Here is a 25,659-nt window from a genome sequence, read left to right as displayed (position 1 = left end):
CATTCCCATTTCCACTCAACTGTGCACACAGCCTTGTTGTTATTCTTTCCTTGGTCTGCTTCAGCTTTGCGTTCTCCTGCTCCTTTATTCAATGCAGAAATCCCACTTAAATGTCTGGTTTTCCACAGATTTCTCCAAGTCGTTATTAAACTTCTGTTTGACTTATAACCACTTTTGGATTGCTGAGCTCCTCGGGTCCCTTATCATCCCAGGGGCAGAAACGGATGTCTGCCCTGGATCCCCCACCCAGGACACTTCGCAAGGCAGCTATCTGGGGAAGCCCACCAGCTTCAGAATGTGTCGTGACCCACTCGCTTTTCATTTCTCTCTATCAAAGCGACAGATCATTACAGCCAGAGTTCGACCGCCTTTGATCTGAAAAGTACCACCCTCTCTGATAAGGACAGCTAAGGGGCAGTAAGCATTTTGTCTTTGAGGAAAAGACCCCAAGTTCAGGCCTTTGCAAGGCTAGCTTGACATATCCCCTTCTGGGGTGGAACTGTCCTGACTTCTCACAGATTTGGTTTCATTTCCCTTGCAAATATAAACAGAAGCCAGCATTTTTAAAAGGAGCATTTCACAAGGATGAAAACAAAATAACAAATGGCCAATTCAGAGGGCAGGGGGGAGAATACAGATTAGAAGTTTGCTCCTTTCAAAAATCAGCTTATAAAAGGCACAATTCTAGCTTAGCCGTGATGGGAACGATTCCTGTGGTTGGGCTCTGGGCTCTCTCGAAGCCCATTATGACTGCCCTATTCATAGCATTGCTATCACTGTGGAATTCTTTGGCGAGTGACACACGGTTCAAGAAAGGGGAAGCTATACTTTTTCTTTTTTCTCTTACTGAAAAAAAAAAATTCTTGCAGAGGTAGATTTTCCAAGGGAGGGCTCAGGACCGCAAATCCATACCACCTCCAAAAGAAGACAAAGGCTCTCCTTAGAAAATAGTTCTAAGTGGGAAAGCCTTTAGACAGAAACCCATGGAGATGGCCTGTTGCCAAACCCACCCTATTTCTGCTTTCCCCGTGGAATCTCATTTAAGTGGAAACCTTCAGGAGTTCTGTACTTCCTGCCCAAGCCAGCAGGCCACGTGCCCACTGAAGTGTCAGAGGGCTTGGCTAAGGCTGTGTCTGGACATGGAGGTGCATTCCCAGCTCCTCCTGGGCTGGCATGGCAGAACCCCCTCTGGGGCTGAGCCTTCCAGGGTATGGAACGTAGGATGGTTAAGGTCTCTCTAACTCCAATTCATTCAAGCCAACTGGAGTTGCTTAATGAAAAAGAGAGGAGTTGTTGCAAAGTTGCAGGGTGTCTCAGATCCCAAGGGCTGGGGTCTGAGGACAGGGCCTCTGAAAGTATCAGGACCTCTCTCCATGCCCATCACAGTTTGTGTTTGTGAGTCATTTCTTCCTGTTCCCAACTGAAAAGTAGCTTTCTCATCATTTGTCCACATGAGGCTGAAGGGTGACCCACACCACTTTCATCCTTTATGTGAATCTGTTGGGGCCAGATGTGGCCAAAGCATTTTTGGTGTTAGGTAACAACAGCACATCAACCATATACTACCAATACTCCCAGTGGGGTCCAGGGAAGCACCCCACAGTCCAGGGAAGTACAGGTATGTCTCTACCAAATAACGCATGAATGGTCTCTAACTGGAATTCTGAACACTACCAAAGCCTCATGTTAGTCAAAGCTGTTTTTGCTGCCAGATGCGTTTGCCACACATGTAAGAAAATGCTCACAGTTTTCAGAGCTTTTTGGACTTCTGGATTGTGGATAAGAGAGTACAGACTTCTTTCAGATTCATCAACTATGAGTAGACACAGCTGCTCTAAATCTGGATTTTAGTGCTGATTTTTCAAGACAGAGACACTGATTGGTCCACCTGCAGTCAGCTGGCCACTGTCAGTCCAATTGGTTGAGGCCTCATGAAGCTATGAGGTTGTGATGGAGAGAAAGATGGAGAGAAAGACTCTGACTGGTATAGCTACGGTCAAGTGGCTTCTTCCGATCCAGTCAACTAAGGCCTGGCTCTTGAGTTATGGTGGGCAGCTTTGGGGACAGGGGACTGGGCAGCCTCCTCTGTATCCCCCAAAGATAGCCAGACAGAGCTGGAGTGAGCACTTGTGATGGCCTCAGAATTCCTTGGTATTTCTTAGTAAGACCTTACAACCACTGGCAGAAAGAGAACAGCGAGAGTACTAAGACCCACAAGTGCCCTCTTCACCATGGAGTACTAGGGGGATTCCTCCAAGCCTCCACTAAGCAGATAAGATAATGTGGCTCTCAAGCCCCTGAGCTCATCTCCCCTGCCTTGTCTGTGGTTTTCCCACCCAAGCATAACTCCTGGCAACAAGTCAGTGAGAGACCAGGAACCACACCAATCAGTCCAGCCTCAATTAGAATTTCATTTGGGCCCCCATCAACCATGTAAAAGGGATGCTCCAAGCTTCTTTCCTTGGAGTGCATGGTTCTATAGTTCTATAGTTCTCAAGAAGATTTGACCTCCTTCTGTACTAGGAATTTATCTGGGGATTCTTTGCCCACCCAAGGTAGCTTAGAGGGGAATATTCAGAGAATTTTGAGGGGCTCCTTCTCAAGTTTTATAAAGGTTATCCTGAGTCCTTTTGGGAGATAGTGCTATACCGTCCTAGAGGTGTGGAAGTGCGCTAAATTCTGAGCATAGATCCCAGAAAAGGAGATGGACAAATGGAGTTTCAGCTGAGCAAAGGAAGGAAGTGTTACCTCTGGACTCTGTTCTAGAGTCTAGGTGTCCCCAGCTGCCCAAGCCGAGGAGGACAGTGTCTGCAGGTGGGAGAGTCCAGTGTAGGTGGAGTTGAGTGTACCTGTTTGCCTGGGTTCATGAACAAAATCCCTCCATCTGAGAATCTCCATTTTCCTGATGTTTATGACAGAGCCCAGACAAACCATCTTTATCCCCAAGACCAAATCTGGTCTTTCTAACTTGCCACAAAAGACCCCCTACTTTTCTACCCAAATCCCACTTCCATTTCTGCTCAAATCAGAGTAGACACTCAGAAGCCAGAAACATTCATGAAACTGGTGGTTTGCTTTCAGCAGCACCATTTTGCCTCTTGGTATTTGGGGCCACTAGCGTTCTCTGTCCAAAAAGAGAACAGTGATGATAGAAAGAAAACTAGGCTGGGACAAAGAGGCCAGGGTCTGACCTTGCCTGTCAGGGGACTCTGGGTAGCCACACACCTTATGTGAGTCTCCCATGCTCATCTATAAGATGGAACGATGACAGCACCCACCTGAAATGCATAGATATTACTTAGCATGCTGCCTTTGACATAGTAGACAATTAATGTCATTTATGATTTTATCAACATCACCACCATCATCACCATTATTACTGCTATTGAATGAACCATTTCAAAGCTCAGTTATTCCAGCACTTCAGTTTAAAGGTAATTAAAATCCGTAGTTTTCAAACTGCTTGGACCAGAGGACCCTTCTTTCCTTAACAGTGAAACATAAGAGGAAGCCCAGTGTGTGAAGAAAATACCCCATCCATTCAGACTGGGAGCTATGGTGCTGCATTCTTCCAGTGGTTCCCCAAGATGCCAACAGGAAACCTCGGGGTCCCAAGGACCTCAAAAATTTGGTCGGATGAACCTTCCAGAACCTCAGCTCAGTTTACATTTTAGTCTCTCATACTTCTTCCACTGGCTGCCTTCCTGGGTCATTCCATCTAAATGGAGGGACAGCTGCCTCTAGCCTGCTATCTAGGGAATTAGAACACTCCTTCCACTTTATACCTTGCCCTCTAACAGCTCAGGCCCATTTCATGGAGATTTTCATAGTCTGCCTCATCTGGGATTTGCTCTGTACTTGTCCATTAGACTACCAAGGCCTTGAAAAGCATACACTACTCATCTTTCTTTCCCAGTAGTGCCCAAACAGTGCCTTGTGTGATCAAGAGACTCAGTTCCTGTTTTTTGAATAAATAAACACTGAAGCATCATTACTTTACTTACCTGGGAAGTTCTTCACAACACCCCCTCCACAGCACCTCCACAACTAACTAGAACAAACAAGTTGAACATTTCTACTGAACCTTTGTAGTTTCTTTCTAGTGTTTTAAGGCAAGACTTCCCACTGGGCATGTTGGTCAGCAGGGCTCCATGGGAGAGGAGCTATGGAAAGCTGCTGAACATGTTTGTGGCTTTCTGAATGTCATTCAATCATGAAAGCCCCAGAGCCTGGGTGAGACAACACATCTGCTTTGACAGGAACTGTCCAGCTGGAATGCCAAGATCTTCTGAAGCCAAGTCAACTCCAGAAGCCTTTTTCTACCGCTGCGCTTGCATATCTGAGACCACTGGAAAATGAGCCAGTGGTGGAAACAAAGGGACTGACAGAGGCAGCACAAAAGCATTGGTGTTTCTGTTTCTGGAAGTTTCTTTGCAAAAATAATCACATTAATGTCATTAGAATTAGGTGACTGAGAGAGATAAAGGGGTGTATTCCTCTTTCAGAGTTACGTAGAGAAGAACAAAATCCATTCATTTATTTAAAAATAAGCTTGAAGGTTTTCTCCCAAGAACAAGAACAAAGCAAGGATTTCTTCTTATACTGTTCCTTTTCAACACCATACTGGAAGACGTAGCTAATGAAATAAGATAAGGAAATTGAAAATATACAGATTGGGAAGGAAGAAATAAAACTACATTTGTTTGATGATGACATCATCTATGCAGAAAGTCCAAAAGAATCAAGAAACAACAACGACAACAAAAAAAACCACAAAAAAACAAAAAACCCCAAAGCTTCCTGGAACTAGTAAATAATTATAGCAAGGTTGCAAGATACATGGTAAATGTACAAAAATCACTTTCCTATATACCAGCAAGGACCAAATGGGGTTGAAATTAAAAACATACTACCGTTTACACGAACACCCCAAAAATGGCATATTTATATATAAAACTAACACTATATGTGCAAGATCTATATGAGGGAAACTCTGATGAGTGAATTAAAAGAATTAAATGGGGAGATATTCCATGTTCATGAATAGGAAGAATCAATATTTGTCAAGATGTTGGTTCCCCCTGACTTGATCTATAGATTTAGCACAATTCCCGTGAAATCCCAGCAAGTTATTTTGGGGATACCATCAAACTGATTCTAAAGTTTATATGGAAAGATTAAAATACTTACCAAGTCCTTCTGTGAGCCATGTCCTTGGCCTGGCCTGGGGACAAGAGATAAAAATCTCAGTCCCTTGTCCTCTAAGGTCTTGCAGTACTTTCGGTTCTTCAATCTAAAGATAATTAAAACCCATCCCTTTTAAACTCTTTTAGCAATGGAACCCACCTTATAAGAAATCCTTTTGTATATGGAAGTCACTCAAACACTCATAAGACAATAGGATAATGTCTAAGGGCTTTTTGGAGGTGTATACAAAATGCAGTTGGAGAGTCCATGTCAGAGATGGTGTGAGAGGAGAGAGCTGTGGAGTGGAACCTTCTGGGGTGATAGGAAACTTCCAGAAGCTCTGCAGGGAGGGATTTCCAGGCAAAGCAACAGCCTGGGCAAAGGCATGAGGGCTTGTCACATTCTAGGAGCTCACTTGGTTCCAAGAGCAGCAGAAACCAAGGGTTTCCATCCCGTCAGGTGACATGGCTCTTACACGTTGTCCTAGAGGCCCCTTTGTTCCTGTATTTTACTTCAGTTCAGCTTCTTCCAGAGCCTTCTCGCCATATATATCACAGCCCTACTGCTTTTATCCAGCAGCTGGTGGAGCACTAAAGCACTTAACAAAAGCCACTGCTGTGGAGACATCCACAGGGCCCACACCCCCTCCTACCCAGAGGCATTCTCATTCACCTTCTCCCCCTTTCTCACCCCCACAACAAGAGAAGCTCCCAGGCTCTCCCTTGATACATAGTCAGTTCACTCAGAGGTCAGCACACAACAAAATGTTCCGCCTGGTATTTTTAATGCCTTAAGGAAAAGGAATACTATATCTTTGCAAAGGATGAAGAGAATAAGGTAAATAAGAACCCCCAGAGCCCTCACTCATGTATCTTTCTCCATTTGCTGTGTGGAATGTTCCAGGGGACAGCTGCATGCCTCTGAGGAACATGTGCTGGGCTTCTGTGACCTTTATTTCATATTGATTGACCTCTTGTCCTCTGGGCCATCACCCACGTGCACCTGCACCCCGCTTGGCTCATTCCCCTCGAGCACCTGCCCCTTGCGTGGCCCACACACCCCTTCCCCCATCAATGTCCACTGTCCCCTTTCCCTCCTCAGATAAACCATGTGAACTCTACTGCTCACCCCTTGGGAAGGAGTCCCCGCTGCTGGTGGCCGACAGGGTCCTGGATGGCACACCCTGCGGGCCCTATGAGACCGACCTCTGTGTGCATGGCAAGTGCCAGGTAACATGTTTTCCTTGTGTCTTTGGTGGGGCTTTCTTTGGAGGGGAGGCTCCCTCACCCCCAGAAGTTTTTGGTGCGGCGGTGGGGGGAGCGGGCCGAGACCTTGGGAGACTTGGGGGAATGGATCTTCTCAAGAAGGCACCACCAGGGGTGCTCTCTTCTGCAAACTGGCACCCCTCCTCCCTCAGCAGCAACTGAGCATGAAGCCCACCCCAGGCCAGTTGGAGAGCTGAGGTGGCTGGAAGAAGAGTGGCAACATGATAATCTTAAAAAACCTTAAAGTAACTTAAGCCATTCCGACAAAGGGCAGAACAGGTCGAATACTAAGGTCAGGCTGGAAGATTCATGTGAATATGTTATTGGACAAGCTATGTTGCATTTAGCTACCAAAGATAGAGTAGAACAAAGCTGAATCCTTCATAGGTGGTACCCAGGGAAGCAGTATGCCCAGTGCAGTATAGTCCCCGAAGCCATCCTGGTATTGGATGTCTGTGACTCATTAGAATGAATGATAAGTATCATTTATGAAGACAACAGGAAAAACAAGGAGGGAGGGACAGACGATGGATGCAAGCTCATCTTCCACTTGTGTTAAATCTGCCCAAGCTGGGGGCACACCAGAAGCTGAGCCTTCCCGAGGCAGCACTCCCCAGCTCGATGTGATAGGACTATTTCTCCCTAAGAAGGGGCATCCTGCTGATGTGGAACTGGGGAAGGGAGTCAGGAGGCTGTGTATTTCCAGTGCCCAGAGAGCCACGACTCAGGTAATGCCACCCTCCTTTATGCCACGTGTGTTGTATTTCCTGATGATTCAGTTTAACTTGCACCTGTCAGGAGCGAGTCCCCGGAGCCCGAAGCAAGCAGATGTCTATCAGGAGAGCTGTGCACTTGGCGTGGGAAGGAAAGCTAGGTCTTGCCTCCAATATTCGCTTTACTTTGTTTGGCCTCCATAGACCAGCACCTGCAGCATGAGAGTAAGCAAGGAACACACTCACCAAGGGCTCCAGGGTGGCCTTCTCATTTTGCTAAGAGAAGCTACATCCCAGAACCTGTGAGGTCTCCACATCTCCCAGAGTTAACACCCAACTCTGGTGCTCAGTTTCATGGAAAAAAAACATTTGAACAATTGTAAATTCCAGGGGTCACTGGGGAGAGAAGCTGTCATTCCCCCTAACTGTGCTGGTACCAGAAACCTGCCTCCAGGCCTGGGACCCGCTGACCCCGTAAGGCAGCACATCTTGCTTATTGTCTCTGCTTCCTGACACCTGGCCAAGGGCAAGATGGAGTAAAAGGGAGAAAGGCAGAAACACACAGACACAACTTCTAGGGTCCTTCCTGTGGCCATTTCAACCCTAGTGGTTTTTTTTTCCCTGCAAAGTCAAACTAGTCCCAAACTGAGATTTTTCAGGAAAAGAACTTGACAACATCAGGCATTGCCTGGCTTTGTTATCAAATCCAGATATGTGTCAGTGATAGGCACTGGGTGCCTGAGAGTCTTGGCAGGGAGTCCTCCAGGGGAAGGAGGCAGTGACAGTGGTGGGGCTGGTGGCCCTTAGGGCTACAGCGTTGTTGTGGCGAATGTGCAGAGCCTGGAGGTGGTGTGAACACAGGTCTTATCGTCGTCACTGAAATTGACAGCATTTCTCTGTAAAACCGCCAGCAAGTCAAGTGCAGGATTTTTTTTTCTTTCCTAAATTCTACACTTATGCCAGCCATCCTACAGCACAATGATGAACAACCAATAGGGTCAGTATGAAGTGGCCAGACATGATTTCAGCTGGAAGTGATCAGTGCCAGTGGCCCCTTCTGTGACTTTCATTCTAACCCCGTGGTTTTCAATGAGGAGCTCTTCCCAGAGTCATGACAGCAAACGAGCCAGTTTATCAGTCAGAACAACATGGGTGAGCTGCCACGCAACGGCTCTGACAGCCTTCAGTCTGTGGTCATCTGGCACCGTCCAGCCAGAGCCTGCCCTGCACTTGAATGTGATGGCAATAATATGGGTATTGCCTTTCTGTTTCCAGAAGCCACCCCATCTCTGCCTGGCCCCTGGTCTGTCTCCAGTGCCTTCACCCCCATCCTGGACGTGGCATTTACTGACCACTGCCCTAACCAAGCACCACCCCTCAACACAGGTGCAGACAGTACCCCTTCCCCCCTGATGTTTTGTGGCAAGTGGGCTGGCTCAGGCTCATCGGAGCCTCACCTCACCCCTCGTCAGTTTTCACAAGCACTATCTCCTCTGGTAGAGGAGATGTACCCCAGTAATCAGCTGCCTCCAGTCCTAGCAGAAGGACCACCATCCTGATAGGTGGTGGCAGCATGTATGCATAGGCCCCTCATGAGATTAAATCCCTGAGAAACCACTCGCTTTCTGAAGGAGGTAAAAATACAACCTGTAATTTTACTAAGCGTTCTTACTCCTCAGAGAGAAACCATAAAGCGTCAGTTTAGCCCTTTGGGAAATCAATTCTCACAAGAATCCAACTTAGTAAAGTCATAGTTAATGAAGCTTTATAATAAAGTTGAGCATGCTTAAATAAGAGTATGAGAAATTAGCGGCACCTGGGTGGCTCAGTTGGTTGAGCATCTGACTCTTGGTTTTGGCTCAGGTGGTGACCTCAGGGTCATGAGATCGAGTGGGGAGTCTACTTAAGATTCTTTCCCCCTCGCTCTCTGCCCCTCCCCCCTGATTGCTCATGCTCTCGCCCATGCTCTGTCTCTCATAAATAAATAAAATCTTTTAAAAAATAAGAGTATAAGAATTTAAATACAAGTATATAGTATTGATGCCTTGTTACAGTAATTGCCAAAGTAGAACATTCTGGATTCCTGTGGTACTTGTGAATGATTAAGGCAAGGAAAATTGATGAAAAAGAAGAATAGTAATAAAAAAAAATTTCAGGAGTTTAGTGAGCAGAGGATCTGTACTTATTCATCAGTACTGTAACCTGATTATACAGGATAAAAGGTAGGAATCCACATTTTATGCAAGATAGCACTTACAGAAATATTGTTGTGGTTCACTTACTAACTTTTTCTTCTGTTCCCTTCAGCTATAAATTTTGCTATTTTGGGGTGGCAGAAGAAGTTCTGGGAAATTTTGAGAAGCACAGTGACTAGTTGGTAGAGAACAGAGGGGACGAGAGGCTCCCAAATGGCATTTTGAGCAGATTCCACTAAGCTTCAAATAGCAGTCTGATTCAAACCATAACATGAAACATGGAAATACCATTTTATTCTGTTTTTATGAGGACTGAGTTAAGTTTCATTTCAGTGAGTCACAAATTATTTAACATGCTGAAATGAAACTTAACAGCACTCATAAAAGTGGGAGTGAGTCGGGGAAAGAAACACAAACATTGTCTATTTTTCAGCAAGTCTGTATAAATCAGGAGTTCCATCATTCGTAATTCCTACTGTTGGCCTGCAGAGGCAAAGAAATCAAGTTAATATGTTTCTAATGTGCGACTTTGCCTCAGCGCTACTGATTTTAAGTGAGCGAGTCAAACTGACAGATCTGGATATACCTGAAACCAGGTACACTTGGCTTTTCTTTAAGGCCTCACCAGCTTGAGTACACGTGTAGGCATCATACTCCAATTAGGATCCCACTTGCTTGAGCTCCTAACCTGTGTATGTATCTTGGGCTGGATGAAAACCAAGAAGACCTTCAGGTCCCATAAGCTTCTTTGGTGGAGAGATTATGTTTGGTTATCTTTGTTCTCCCAGAAGCTGGCTTGAAGGAGAGCCTTTGATTACATACTGAAGGAGAAACCCAGGGAGTGGATGTGTGGGTGGATGGGTCACTTGCTCTTAAGACTTCAGTGATTGTGGAATCTGGAGCCCATTTAAGAGGATGGTTTTCATTATCCAGCATTTATTGGCCTCCCATTTTGTGTACAATGACCCATTAAGCAAGTAGAATTACTGGTGGAATTTAGGAGGACTATAAGACTCTGGCCTCACAGTACCACTGTGTAAAGAAGGGTAACAAGCATGCAGGAAAATATACCGGGATCTCGTGCGTGGGCCTGTATTTCAACAACACCCTCTGGTTGCTCCTGCTCCCCATGTCATGACCCTGCAGAGGACTGTTGGTGCTTAACCTTTATGGACAAGCAGTGCCTAAAGCTCCGAAGTCATTCCCTGCACCCCTTCCGTCTGATTAACTTCCCTTAACAATTTCTGGGTTAAGCTGACAGATGGAGCCTCACATGTGCTCCTCTCCCATGACAGGACTCCACTAAACTGATGGTAAAGGCAGGAATGCACAAACCATGATGGGGAAGAGAACCAGAGGTCATTCTTTGACAAAAGAAAGATGCCATGTCTTTCTGGAGGGTGGAAGAGAATGGAAGTTCCATTGAAGGAACAAAGTAGCAGAAGCCGGAACAGGAGCAAGCAGGTGTTACAACAGAAAAGAAAGCAGAATGCCCGAGGGCATCTAGGACTTGGGAAAGAGAGTAGGTGTGAGGTATTGGCTGCAACTGAAGAGAAGGCAAAGAGTCAGACAACATGGCTGACCATGGCTGGCCGTGCACTTGGAGCTTGACGTGCTGTTGGGTAATGATCTTCACACCTAGTATCGGGGCCCTCCTTTTCAAAGTTGTGTGATAAACTGGTTAAGGGCAGCTGGAGCAGGTGCGTGACCTCCATGCTTGGGCACAGTGCTCACCCTCCTGAGTTGGGGAGTGGACTCCAGTTTCCCTCATGCCAGTCCCAAATGGACGCCTACCACACAACACCTCCATCCCCATATACAGAGCCCCCTCAGTCTACCTTTCTGTACCTCATTCTCAAATACAAGTGGTCAACCAGAGATCAGTTCTCAAATACAAGTGGTCAACCAGAGATCATCAGCTCTTTGATGATCAAAAAACAAATAACAGGAATAAGAAAGATGAAGAAAAATGCAGAGACACCGACCCTGGCACAAAGTTAGGATAATCGTAGAATTCTCTGCAGCCAAATTATCAATCAAGCACAGGGACAAAATAATTTTGAGACACAGAAGAACTCAGAAATTTTAGTTTACCTGCATTCATTCTGAAGAAATCATGTGTAGTTTAGCTAAACAAAGGTAAAGTCAAGAAGACAGACATAGCAAGGGGTGATGCAGCTAACACAGGAGCCCAGGCCATACTGGGCCGGGTGCCATACTACTGACCTAAAAGCCTTCAGTTAAAACTAAAGCAAGAAGTCAGTGGCATCCCTCCAACAGAAGAGAAAGAGTTGTAGTAAGAAGATAGCTATGAAGTTGAAGAAGGCAAATGCTTCTCCTGGCCAAAAGCAAAAGCAAAACAAAACAACCAAAGACCATCCAAACCTGTATGAGAAAGTCCCAATTCAAAATAGGAGGGAATAAACTTCCCCACTGGGGAGGGGTTACTGGCAGGTTCAGGGCACAGAAGAGAGAGGCAGAGGACCCATTCTGAAAGTCAAGTCTCCTGCTCCCAGTTTGCTCCCAGGCCCCAGCTTGGTAAGAGGCCATCCTTCTTATGCATCTATTGAGTATCTGTGACAAGAACACAAAGAATTGTAAGACACTGTCCTCCCTGTGGTTGGAGTCTGTCCCGAAGATAAGACTTACTCATGCGAGACCGTAACAACCAAGAATGAAGTCATGATTGAGAGTCAGTGAGATTTGATTTAGACGTAACAGAAAGCACATAGGGTAGAACTCGATTTATTCATTCATCAGAGATTTATTGAGCACATTCTGTGTGCTAGACGTTCAGTGGTGAACAGGACCAAGGGAGTCCCTGTCCTCATGCAATGTATAAACAAGGAACACATAAACTCACAAACATGGTCGTTCCAAGGACTGATCCATGTGGAGAAGAAAATGGTGTCATAGGTTGAGAGAAGTTGTAGCTGAGGAAGACTGAATGGCATGGCTTTTCTCTCCAAGCAGATTGCATTTGTGGAGGAATCAGCTTTGTGAAGGCAGAACAGAGTACTCCTGGCAGAAGGTGGCTCTAAGGCTGGTGGGTTCCAGAAGCAGAGGAGGCTGAGTGGCAGGTGCTGGAGGGAGTGGCAGTGAGGGCAGGGGTGTCGAACTCTGGGCCATACAGGGCCTGGGAGGTCATGACAGGAACCTAGATTTCATTCTGACAGGAGTGGAGGGATTGAAGCAGAGTGAAGTTCTCTTAGTTATGGAGAATTGGCTGTGGTAGGGCCTGAGTGGAATCCGGGAAACCGGGTAGGAGGGTGTTAGGGCAAGACTGAGAGGCGATAGGGCTTGCAGCATAGGGCTGTTAGGAGATTGGGTTCAGTGTGGATTTGAAGGAGGAGGGAGGTGAGCTGAAGAGATGAGCAGGTGTGATGTGGTCACGGAGGGTCTTGATTTCCTAAGGTGGAGGTCTACCATCCTGGGACTTCTCATCTCCTTAGAGGAAGATTAATCTGGCAGCAAGGAGAGGAAACAGGTACTATAGGACATGTCCTGAATCATCAGGGCCTAAACTGGGCTGTGACCATGAGCATGGAGAAAAAGTAGATACCAGAGGCTTTCAGGAGAAAAACCAGGTCGAAGATGAGGATGGAGAAAAGGCCACTAGATGTGGTAACCAAGAGGTTGTCTGTCGCTGGTGATATTCCATCAAGCAGGGTTGGGATTCCAGGGGTAGAATCCATATTTCAAACCACTAAAGATGGATATTCCTCACTTATGAGAAAAATGGTCACCCTGTCCCTAGCTCATCCTGTGCCTTGCTCCAGGCCACAGTGCTAAGCACTAAAGCTTTTCTAGGCTTTCTGTATGTTTCACATACAGGGTTTCACATACAGGGTTTATCTCTACCAGAAAGAACTTGTGCTTTCTCTACCAGGTCCCCACTATCTTGAGCTTTTGATTGATTATGCCCTGGAAGTGCCCTCCCCTGGTGCCGCATACCCTGGTTTGTCAGAACAGTGCTCCCCACTGCAGACACTGACCAGGAACTTTAATACTTTGTTTGAAAGCTCAGTAATGGGTAGCGGGAATGGCTAGAGTATGCAGAAAAGTAACTGCTGGGGATCACTAGGAAAACCCAGGGAGATTCTAGAGTTTATTGTTTGCTGTTTCCTTTGGTTTGGTCATCTTTCCCTCTTAGAACACCAGACTTCATAAGTACAATTGTTAAAACTCCTTTAACGTTTGGGGTGTGCTTGGGTGGCTCAGCCAGTTGGGCATCTGCCTTTGGCTCAGGTTATGATCTTAGGGTCCTGGAATCAAACCCTGCATCAGGCTCCCTGCTCACTGGGAAGCCTGTTTAAAAAAAAAAAACAACAAAACTCCTTTAACATTTGGAATTAATTTTAAAAAAATTAAATGGGGCATCTAGGTGGCTCAGTTGGTTAAGCATCTCACTTCTGATTTCAGCTTAGGTCATGACCTCAGGGTCATGAGATCAAGCCTGGCTTAAGGCTCCATGCCCGGCATGGAGCCTACTTAAGAATCTCTTCCTTTCCCTCCGTCCCTCTCCATGTCAGTCTCTCTCTCTCTCTGTGTGTGTGTCTCTCTCTCTCTCTCTCTCTCTCTCTCGGAAAAATATTCAGAACTAATGACTTGAATTGAATGCTATTGCAGCTTCCATTTTGGGGAAAAAAAAAATCCCGGCCCCTTACAAACATATTCTGTATCATTTGCATTAACTGTGTGGCAAAGGGAGGAAATGCCACTATTGGCAGGTTAGTGTGACTAGTGTCCATTGCTTCGCAGATTTACTGCTCTTCAGACACTGGCATCCCTTGTTTGCCCTGCCCTCAAATGCACTCAGTGCCGAAGATAATACCAAGCAGAGTGGGCAGAGTGCACAAAGCTGTCCCAGCCCCTGAGTGCCCTGAAGAATTAATTTAAAGGGTGACCCTGTGTGCGTTCCTGTTTGCACTTGTTCTGAGAAGCTCCCTAGGGCAGACAGTGACCTGCTGCATGGGGATGCTGCTTGATATTATGGGAGAGCTAACCTGTGGGTGAGTCCCTAAACACTGGCTCTCTGTGCATCTTTTACCAAGAGGGATGGGGGAAGGATGTCGTCCTGCCTACCTTCTCCTTCCCTCTCTTCCTTTTTTGGAGAGAGCAGGGATTCCGTGGAAGAAAAAGGGATAGAGGACAATGACCTATTCAGCCCCAATCTGCTCAGACAGTGGTAGCTGTCCCCCAACCCCCTAGAAGGAAGTTAGCCTGTGAAGGAAGTTGGCAGTCTCCATCTGTCCTGACAGCACCCACCTGTCACCACGGCCCTGGGCAGTGAGCCAGAGCAGAGGTCATTTTCTACGTCTGAGGTTGAGGTTACTACTCTTGCTTTAAGAATGGGGAAACTGAGGCTCATATCCAAATCTGTAATCATCCTCAGGATATGCGTTGTGATGACAACCTTGAGCATAACATTTAGGGAAGAGAAGCTGATGGCCTACCTGCCTGGGTAATTTAGCCCTAATCCAGAAGGCCGTTAGCTACAATTTGAAATGAGGTCTGAGGATAGCTTTGTTCTCAGAGATGAAGTCTTAGTGAAAGAAGCTGACTTTTAAAATGGAAACAAGATGCTGCTTAGGGAGAGAGGAGAAAATAACAGAGCAGTTTCCCCTGTATCCAGCCTTTGACAACTTAACACGTTAAGATAACGTGAATCCTATAAGCAAAGCTGTTGAAGTCTCCAGGTCGGAGTTTCTGTTTCCTTGGTGGAGAGGTGTAGAAGTGTAACCAGCTTGTGAGTAGAAGGACAGAACATCCAGGTGATCTGTGAGGGCCTCAATTGAGAGCATTTATGGTTTTGTGACTAGACATTTTGTTGTTAGGGATCTTCCCATGGATAATTTACTTGGCCTGAGTACCACTGTAAGGGGGCTCTGCTTCCTGAAAGTAGAGGGGAGCCAGCTTCTGTTGTCCTGTGGCTCAGCTGGGCTCCCTCACATCCCCCCAGGATGCCTCAGCCCAGAATTGCTTTAGCTCGGGGTGACAGAGGATGGAGGCAACAGAACTTACTTTACCAGTGGGAATTCATGACTAGGGCCCTTCCAAGGGGTTATGGGTGGAGGACGGGGAGAGTTACACAGGTACACAGGACACAGAAGGCTTGGCATCTGATAGCAATGGCTACCTCCATGAGGATTTCTATCTCTGAGCTCCAAACCTAGGACAGTGGACTCCCAATATGTCTTGGACCCCTAGCATCACCTGGGAACTCACTGGAAATGATGAATCTATGGGCCCCACTGTAGCAGTGGGTGACCTGCCCAGCCTTCTAGGTGATTCTGGCATGCTGGCAGTGGAGGACTCCCCCCCTAGGCAATCTTATGTCCCTGGGCCTGGGAGATCTTCTGCCTACCCTAGAAATTGACTACTGGTCAGACTGGGGCAAGTTGTTCCTTTTAGGCTATCAAGAGCACACAGAGCCAGACTTTGTCCGAAAGGACATAGCATCTTCATAGACTAATTTTATCCCCCATGACCAACCAAAAAATCTGATTTCTGAAAGGATCCCCCCCTGTGTCAGATCCAGATCTAAGCCCACACTCTTTAGATGCTGTATTGGGCCTCTTGAACAGATGCTGATGAGGATGGGGCCCCCTGGACTTGCCTGTAAACATCCCAGACCCTCAGAAAAGAGCCAAGGGCTAGTTCCCTGCAGGCCCAGCATGCCCCAGCATCCCCACAGACATCAGACCTTGCTGGACTCCCAACTGACTTGTTCTTCATCCCTGAAAAAAAAGGAAATCAACTCCAAACATTGCATTTACTTCAACTTTGGATGCTATGAGGTCTAAATGGGTACTGGTTGGGGCTTTGCTGCCGCACAGACGTGTACACGTTCTTTATACTGTGCTCCAGGAGCCATGACAAGAGTCTCATGAGAGGTAGGAAAATTGCCCCAGACCTGCCTTTGCTTGTGTGAGCCAACAGCATCTGCCAGAGTCAGCCACGAAGACACCACATGCTGGTCTGGGTGTGCAGGGGCTTCGCAAGCCCTCACTTATGCCATGACTTTTCCTCATCACTTGCCTCTTTCCCACCAAGGTCCTTCTTTCAGGGGACTTTGGGGGAGAAGTGGTTTGCTCATCCAGGAAAGTGTGTGCTCTCCTAAGGGCCCTTCCTCCTACTGAGTCCCTGTCCCCTTTCTTCCTAAAGTACCACCCATGCCTGCCCTTTCTGCTTCGGGTGAATTCCTGCTCTGGCAGATTGCAAACACAGGCTTTGCCCCTTGTCCTGATCTCCCAGCCAGACCACAGATGGCCTTATGAAATCCTAGCAGACTCTCCCTTCACGTTCCCTTTCCCTCCAGGTGGCGTTTCTCCTGTTCCTTTAGCTTCTTTATTCTGAACATTTCTACATTCTTGCAAACCCAATTGCCTTCAGAAGGAGCCCCACACTCTCCAGAAACTCTCCCAGTGATCGCCAGTCCTTGGCTGAGGATAATCAGGGAAGATACCCAGTCATCCCAGGATTGGGAGGCAAGAGGTGAGGGACTGCTCCTGGCCCTGCCAGACAGCTTGTTGTGTGGCCTCAGATTTGTCAGGTGCCATCACTGGGGCTAGGGAGGGAAGCTGTCTGGACAAAGTGGGGTGTTAACTTAGAGCATCTAGAAAGTGTTTAATCAGGAAATTCCAGCTGAGGAACCAGACAGGGAGTGGGTAGCCAAGCCAGAGGCCCACTATTGCTGAGTGGGAGTGTGGTTTAAGGAAAATAGGAAGCCCATGTAGGAAAAGTCTAGAGCTGAAAGCACCTGAGAGATGGGGAAGGCACATGTCAGATCAGGGTGACATGAAAGAGGTCAGGGTTTAGGGAAAAGGCTGGAGCTCTGAACACAGGAGCAATATAGATGGGCAGCACACACATGCAGGACCCCATGGATTTGTTTCCAGGGCCTTTGCTGAGCATGCTGGTTGAGCAAAATTTTGGATCTTGGCTGCCTTGGATTCTTAGCCTACTTCATTTTATATCAAGCAGCTTGAACAATCGGCCAGCGGTCCAGACCCGAACTGTGGCAGCTCCCATAATGTGCTCCAGGTGCCAGGTACCCTGTGGCAACTGGTCTACCTCTGGGCCACCCTTGGGTGTCCTGCCCCAGCGAGGTGTTGCAGTCTGAGCCAGTTACCATCTGGGTCTCCACGTGTCACCTAAATCTCCTCAGCTCTTTCAAGTCCACTTGCCTGTACTCATTCCTTGCCTGGCTAAAGGCCCCAGCCTTGCCCTTGGCCTGCCTTTCTGTCACTTTGAATACATTTGAACTTTTCTTCTCTTCTTTCTCCCACCCCTCAAATGCTGCTCTTTTTCAGTTTTCTTAATGGTCATTTTTGGACTCACTTTGTTCAGCAATTAGCAGATCTTTAGGTCTTCTCCGAAATATATTCAGTTATGCTACCATTTTTGGATGTGCAACAGTAATTTTCTCACAGTTCTTCCCTAAGGAAATGAAAGGATCCCAGGATGAGACTCAAGGCAGCAGCAGCAGCCTTGCCTGGCAACTTGTTAGAAATGCACAGCCCTGCTGGGCACAGGATCCAGCAGTCTGTTTTGATAGCCCTCCTGGAGAGATGGATGCACATTCCTGTTGAAGAACCAGTGCAGGGTGCCTGGGTGGCCCAGTCGGTGAAGCATCCCACTCTTGGTTTCTGTTCAGGTCGTGATCTCATGGGTCATGGGATCGAGCCCCTCATCGGGAGTCTGCTTGAGAGTCTCTTCTTCTGCCCCTCCCCCTACTTATGCTCGCTCGCTTGCTTGCTGGCAAATAAATCTTAAAAAAAAAAAAAAAAAAAAAAAAGACCAGCACTACCATCACAAAGCATGTGGATTCTGATTAAGTTGTGAGCCATGTGGCCAAGAGGAAGTTGCTGTAGGAATGAGTACAAGGAGAGAAGCACCTTGCTAACACCCCTCTAAGCATCATGGGAAGGAACAAAATCACCTTGGCCTGAGTTAATCTGGCTGTTGACTCCTTTAAACCTTGAAGCACCAATCCCTAATGCAGGGTGATGAGGAAACTCGGTCTCATTCTGAAAGTATTCACTTCAGGGGCAAAAGTGGAGAGGGGAGTTTTAGCAATTTAACAACTGAGCAATTAAATACTCTGTGTTCACCATACTATAAAGCTAGGTATGTTGTTTTGCAGAATATAAAACCCATGCATTTGTTTTTGAAGGGAGAACAGGAGTTCATATCTTTTTCCCACTTCATGAACTGACTTGGGCTGTGCTGCCCGGAGCCACTCAGGGTCAAGCTACTCTTCTCTGACCACACCCAGGCCTTTTTGAAAGGTTTGGGAGACAGGGGTCTTCTTGGGCTAGGTCTTAACAGAGAAATGGAGGGTCTCATTCCCAGCCATGTCTCAGTGAGCTCTGGGCTTCTTGACCTCAACAGAAAAGTCAGGATGGTTGCTCCAGACTGTTCTGCTGGCTGCTCCAACCAAGACAGGTTGCCCCATGCAGCCCCAAGGGAAATGTGAATCCAGTGAAGCTGTGGCCACCCTGGAAGGTGTGTGGGAGTCAGAGGCTGGTGTCTGCCTCAGGCAGCGCTCAGAGGGGCAGGCTTCCAGCCTCAGTGGGACTTCTGAGGACTTTTTTGCCTTCACGCCCCCTCCTCTCTAACAAATAATAAAAATGACAACTATGTGGATATAAAGACAGATAGACTATGAGCTAGATTCTATTCATTTTTTTTCTCTTCTGATTTTAAAATATTTTCTCGGGCCTCTGAAATTACGGTGGGCCCCAGGCACCACGCTTGCTGGGCCTAGTGGAGAAGTCAGTGCTGCTGAGATCCTCTTTGAAAATCCCTCCGAGTCTTAAACCCGGAATAACCCCGCTCTTTGGTCATTCAGAAAATTGGCTGTGATGGCATCATCGGGTCTGCGGCCAAGGAAGACCGGTGTGGAGTCTGCAGTGGGGACGGCAAGACATGCAGAGTGGTGAAGGGTGACTTCAGCCACTCTCGAGGCACAGGTGAGTGTGAAGCCCAAGGGCAAGGTGACCCTGGCCTTTCCAAGCGGGGAGGATGGGTGAGGGGGAGACCCAGGGGCTTACTGGAAGTACAAGACAGCCTACGGTATTTATATACTTTATTCCCTTTGCACAAAGCCAAGGATCACCTGCCTTCCCTGCACTTCACTGATAAGGGCTAGTCGGTGATAGATAGGCAACCTGGCCCATCAGTGTGAGGACTGCTGAAAGGTAAAGAGAAAATACGTTAGCCAGAATATCTTGAGGTTCCTAGATGTGAGTAGTTTGCCCGACCAACCAGGCCCCCTGAAGCTTCATGTCAGCCCATCTTCTGATGGGACACCTCGCCATGTTGTTTTCACCTACAGATAGAAGAGGTTTTCTCACAGATTTCTTTCAGTTAAAGTAGGACAGCGTTTACACACATCCCTAAATGGCTCATAAAGCTGTTTCTCCCAGGAAGCCTGAGTTGCCACTGCTGACTGTGAATACAAAGTAGGGGAGTCTCCTGTTTCCCAAATGTACGACCCCCCGCAAAGCTGTGCTTAGAGAAGACCATCAAAGTTCACCTGATGGGTCTTTCTGCTTGAACCACCTGCACAGCTATAGGCTGCTTTGCCCAGAGGTGGGAGATGGTTTCTGATCGCCTGTCCCAGAGAACATCAGCTTATGGTGCCCAGGGAGGTATCTGGGTTGATACATAGGTAATGAGAGGAACAGGAGACAGGCAGGTCATCTGGGGAGAAAACTCTTCTGGAAGCCTTAGAGTGTCTACTCGCCCATCACCAAGAGCAACATCACCAACATAGCTTGTTGGGTGGAACTGAGCTGAAAAGCCTCTATTTCAATTTGAATGATGGCTTTGGATAGAAGATTGTCAGTTCAGTATTACCCCCACAGGAGAACAAAATCATGGGCAGGCCTCTCTGTCCCACGGTGTTGGGTCCATGGTCAAAGGAATGAGACTAATACAAAGCGAAGGTCAAGCAAAGCTTTATTTCACACCAAGCATCGAGAATCAAACTGACTGGCCAGGGCAGTCTCTTGCAAAGAGGCGACGACTCTCTGCCTTACAGACTAGCTTTTAAGGGCAAAGGGCATGTGGTTGGGCCTGGCCACGCACAGGTGGCCAATGAGATTGTAACACAGAGAAAGCTGCACAGTCCTGCTAGGTCACACATAAGTGACCAATTGAATTACAGTTTACCCTATAGTAGATATTTGAACTAGCCTATCACCTTGGTCAGAATGGGCATCCAAAGGCACCCAAAGGGCGGGGCCTATACTCCTTGGTAGCTAGGAGACAGTATGCGTCCCCACTGATTGAATGTCTCCACCTGACCCAACTCATCCCTGCATTCCAGCCCTTATCTCCACCTGATCTGATCCGCCCTTGTATTTGGGCTTTGTTACCTGGGACTAGTTTCCAGGACTTGTTTTAAGTAAGTCCCCTGGGGGAAGGGGGGGGTGCCAGGAACAGTTTAAGTTTTACTGTATAAACAACAAAGTCAATATTTAACCGGATGGCATTGCTCTGGCTAAACAGGCCCTTACAACGGATCACAGGCCCCTGGGACCGAGGCGGAGAGGAGAAGTCCGTGTATGCTCCCCGGTCTCTGTATGGATGGGAGACCTGGTCTAGAGGAAACATTCCTTCTCGATAACTTGCAGAAACAGTAACCTATTGCACAAGCATTTTGCAGGATCTTGTAAAAGCGAAACCAAAGGCCAATGCAAGCACAAAATTTTAATTTTAAGATTACGCCTAAAAATGACATTTCAGGCCAGGTTTCTGGATTTTAAAGACAGGTGCCCAGCCTGTGCAATAAGAAACCTGTGAGAATCTATGCCTGCCACATCGATCCTGAGATCAACTGAGGAAGGAAACACTAGAGCAAGTCGGTTTTGGGGGGTGGGGGAAGTACTCTCCAAAGCTGCATCATCCAGGACAGTAGCCACAGGCCACTTTAGTCTATTCAAATTGTAGTTATAATTAAAATTTAAATTTGAAATTCAGCCCTCCGTCCCACTAGCCACATTTCAGGTGCTCCGTGGTCACGTGTGGCTTGGGGCTCCTGTGCCAGACAGCCCAGAGAGAGAATGTTTCCATCACTGCAGAAAGTTCTGGAACAACACTGCGCTGGAGCTTTGGTGATTTCTATATATTTTGACATGTCTGTGGCCACTTCCTCTATTTGGGTCCCAGCTCCACGTTGCCATGAGACTTTGACCTTGCCTAATGTGCCAGCAAGGGGAGCGAGGAGCAAAAACCTCTGCAGTTGGCAAGTTTGAGTACTGATTTAAAAAAAAAAAAAAAAAGGCATTAGAACCCTTTATTTAAGTCAGATGCGTTGAGTTGAACTGACCACAGTTGCTCCTTTCTGTGGAAGGTGGGTTGAGCACAAACACACCCACTCTTGCCCCCTGGGCAATTCACTAGAACACCAATGCCCTTTCTGCCACAGGCCTTTGAAAACCTTCATGGCAGGTAACAAAGCAGCTCACTTCCAAGAGTCCTGATGGAGCAGAAAAATGTTCTTCTCTCTTTCCTACCCCTCCCCCCAGTCTAATCCCCTGTTGACCTTTGATCCCAACAGGAGTAAATCCATTCTCCCCATCACCGTCAATTTTTTTGTTCTTTTCTCTCCCCTTTCTCCATCCTACCCGGGGCCTGGGTCACTTCTGTGCAAGGGAGGAAGGTGAGCAGGAATGTGCAGCCTTCCTCCTAGGGTGGTCAGGATTCTGGGGCTCAGGCAGTGAATCCCTCCTGGAGGGACAGATTGCCATTGGAAGCCTCCCAGGGGTAGCTGTCCCCACCCTGACTTGTGGTGTTATGCTTCCTTCCTGCTTCTGGGGCACAGAAGTCTTAGGAATGTGGTTTTGGAGTATAGGTGAGGTTCAGTGGGATGAGAGGTCCAGAGCTGACGACCAAGAAAGAATTCTTGAGACATTTTTGGTGCAAAATGGTGGTTTTATTAAAGCACATGGACAGGACCCACGGGCAGAAAAAGCCGCCACACTGGGGTCTTGAGTGTCTGATTAGACACTCAGGAGTTGGGGGAGCTAAGGAAAAGGGAGATTTCAAAAGGACTTTGAAATGCTAAAGAGGGCCAACCTATAAGATACCAGAGGTCTTGCCATTGTTAAGTTCAGGTTGTCTTCCCTTCTAGCCAGGTATTAACATTTAGTTGGGAGATTCCTGGAAGAATGTCCCACAGGTCCCACCCAGGAGTGTGCGGTTGAGGGGAAGTTGCAGGTGTCAGCTTATGTTTAGTCCTCAGCTAGCCTTCTGCTCCCTCATCATTAACACACCTTCCAAGAAAGATAAGCACTGTTCAGCTTCTCCCACCTGGAAATTTCTGTCCTTCCGAGCAGTTGGCCAAATGTTACATCTTTGTTCTAAAGTCTGAAGCCAGTTACTTCCAAATCCTCACCATCGGATTCTGTGAGCAGAAACTCCTATCAGTGTGGATTCTTCTTCCAGAGGCTGTGAGTGAAATGCTCACTCACACATGAATGAATCACTACTTAATAGCGTTTCATCAAACGCAAACCTGACATTCTGGAATGTACTTGTGCAAAGATACTGACAAACAGTCACCTAGTAAACATTAATGCGACACTACTGGATTTTAAGCATGAGGTACACAGAAACAAGAGTTAACAGCCACTGAGTCAGTCACCACCGAGGGAGTGTACCCCCAGGCAAGCAGCTTGAGTCCACGTGTGAGGCGAGGCAGTTCAGTGGGGGGTGCTGTGGGGCTTCAATTTCTGGTGGGGCCCCTAGCCCAGGCCTGCTAAAAGATGAGGGTAGTCCCTGAGCCTTAAAGGACAAGTAAAAATGAACTAATAGTGCCACTGGAGGAAGGACATTTCAGGCTGAAGTGAAAAAAAACAAACTTTGAAATGGTATAAAGACCCCTGGATCAGGGAACCGGGGCAGATTCACTAATCCTGTCAGTTTAGATAGGACGGTGACTTTTATCTCCCGGCATCTAGAAAGACTGGGAGAAGGAGCAATGTCTTATCATCCTTCAGGGTGAATATTGGAAAGAAATGCCACACCAGAAAGATAACAAGTAATCAAATGCAGGAGTTTTGCCCACTTAGATGAAGTCCTGACCCTTGCCTGAACTCACCTGGATTTGGTCACGAAGGTGCTTGAGCTGAGACTCCAGAGCGGACCCACACAGGCCCCAGTGTCCACAGACCCCAGGAGGTCCCCCTCTTGTGACCTTTAGAGGTCATCAGCAGTGAGTGGGGTTATGGCATCCTGAGTGTAGGCTCTTTATTACCCCCTGGCCTATTGACTCCGGACTTTGGAATAAGCGAGGTTCCTCAGCAACTCAACTATGGAAAGAATCTTCTCGAATGGCTATTGTATTACATCTCTCATGGATGGGCTTGAACATGCTCAAGGCTTTGGTTGAGTTGCAACAGCTGAGTTTTTTAATTTAGTAGCTTAAACGTTCTTGGTATGATGCCTCCACTTCATTCAAGTGTGACGGTAACTATTTTATCTTTATTTTGTGCTCTTCCTCAGTGCTGCAAGGGTGACTAGTAGCCCCTGCAGTCACCATGGAAAACCACCCATGATGCCCCATGGGTTCTAAATTGCTTTGCACTTATCCTCAAAGAGAACCTTCAGGAACAATGAATTCTTAAAAGGGAAGGTGGCATGATCTATCCCTTTTGAGTGTGGATAGATCTGCAAGTCACATATTTATTCAGTAATTATCTTTAGAAACTCTGACACAAGCCACGTTCTTTTCTCTGGGTGTGGGGTATGGAAGTGCCATGGGGAAATTTACATGATGACAAATAATGACACTTCTCACCACCGTGATTAAGAACTACAGCATCAGTTCCTGAAATGTGCCTAGAAACCAATGACCGTGTATTTCTTTTCCTCAGTCAAGAATAATCTTTGTACGAAGGTGTCCACATGTGTGATGGCAAAGGCTGTTCCCAAGTGTTTCTCATGTAAGATGTTTATGTGTCATGCGCCGCACTTGAGGTGAAGCGTCTGGTGTGGGATTCTTTCCTCGCTTCCGTGCCTGAATGTTTTCTGAGCCAAGTCAATGGGAATGAGTCATGCATGAAGCCATGGATAAACTCAAAGGCCTTTTGTCATTTCTGTGTAATTGATGTTTAAGACTTATTGCCAAAAAGAAAAACTATAGAATAAAACTAATTTTTAAAGCTATGAAAGTTAAAGAGTTATGAGATCAGAGACCAGACAGAAACTTGTGTCAATATGCCAAGGGATACATTTTTATTCTCCTCAGCCACACCTGGCTCTTGGGCAGAAAAATGCTATGACTTGCTGGAGAATTTGCCGCAGATTGTCCGATCTTCCATAGAGAAGGGTCCGTATCACAGACTTGGACTTCCCAAAGGGCAGGGGATCACATCCTCCTGGTCTTTGTACTAGAGATAAGGTCACAGCCTTGTTTTGGCCCACCTACACCAATCTTACATTCTGGGATCTGAACAAGGGTATGAGTCTGGCCCCACAGGCTTCCCAAACAATGAGGTCTTTCCAGTGAGACCCAGAACAATCTCTAGGGGTAGACATAAACATAGTAGTAGTCTCATAAACAACTTCCTGTAAAAAAAAAAAAGAGGGGGGGTGGGGGGACGATAAACTTATACAAAAACCTCTCCAAGCATTTTATAAGACAAGTTACCCCCCCCAAAAACAAACAAAAAACACTTTGGGGGCTTTTTTTTGTTTTGTTTTGTTTTGTTTTGTTTACATGTTCAATACAACGTTATGAAAGGGTCCCAGGCTACACAGCCAGATGCATTCCATCACAGTACCTTACTAGCACAATGGTTTTCTTCTTAAAATCACAAGGGGAAAGTGTGACCACATCACCTAAAAGCAGGTCCACTTGGGGGATTCAGACAAAGAGTATTTTGTATGGGAATGTGTTCATAGCCTGGTGATAGTAACTATTCAGAAGATTTGAGATAGGTTTCAAGTCAACATTGCATTGACATTCCTTCTGACTACTTGTCCTGACAGCAAAAACGGTATGTTCTCCTAGAAGGATGGCAAAGGCATTGAATGTTAACTATGGCTTCTTCCTGAAACCAAATCATGTCCCTCTAACTGGATGGCTCCTACTTGATGGCAGAGACTAGAATGGAAAATTATTCTGAAGATAAAGTCTTGCCTGCCCTACCTAAATTGTGACTTTATCTTGTGAATTCTTAGTGTCCATCCCCTCTTTCATTATTTTCCATGCCCAGTCAACATGTGGTACCTGGCATCCGCCTGAGGGGCCATCTGGTATGAGGGATGACCGGGTGCTTTGGG

At 46.8% G+C, this 25,659-nt stretch overlaps 1 protein-coding gene across 1 annotated transcript in view; it reads left to right on the top strand.

Annotated features, from left to right (window-relative positions):
• ADAMTS17 (ADAM metallopeptidase with thrombospondin type 1 motif 17) overlaps positions 1 to 25,659 on the top strand; it is a gene marked incomplete at its 3' end in the record, with an annotated part of 333,792 nt that overhangs the window by 216,873 nt on the left and 91,260 nt on the right. The window contains exons 14-15 of the mRNA XM_080808797.1: positions 6,289 to 6,416; positions 19,217 to 19,337. Coding sequence (XP_080664923.1) covers positions 6,289 to 6,416; positions 19,217 to 19,337 — 249 coding nt within the window. The remainder of the gene's footprint in view (positions 1 to 6,288; positions 6,417 to 19,216; positions 19,338 to 25,659) is intronic.

The sequence above is a fragment of the Martes martes genome (assembly GCF_963455335.1).
Source record: "Martes martes genome assembly, chromosome: 7".
Taxonomy (NCBI): Eukaryota; Metazoa; Chordata; class Mammalia; order Carnivora; family Mustelidae; genus Martes; species Martes martes.
This window is presented reverse-complemented; position numbering and strand designations above follow the sequence as displayed.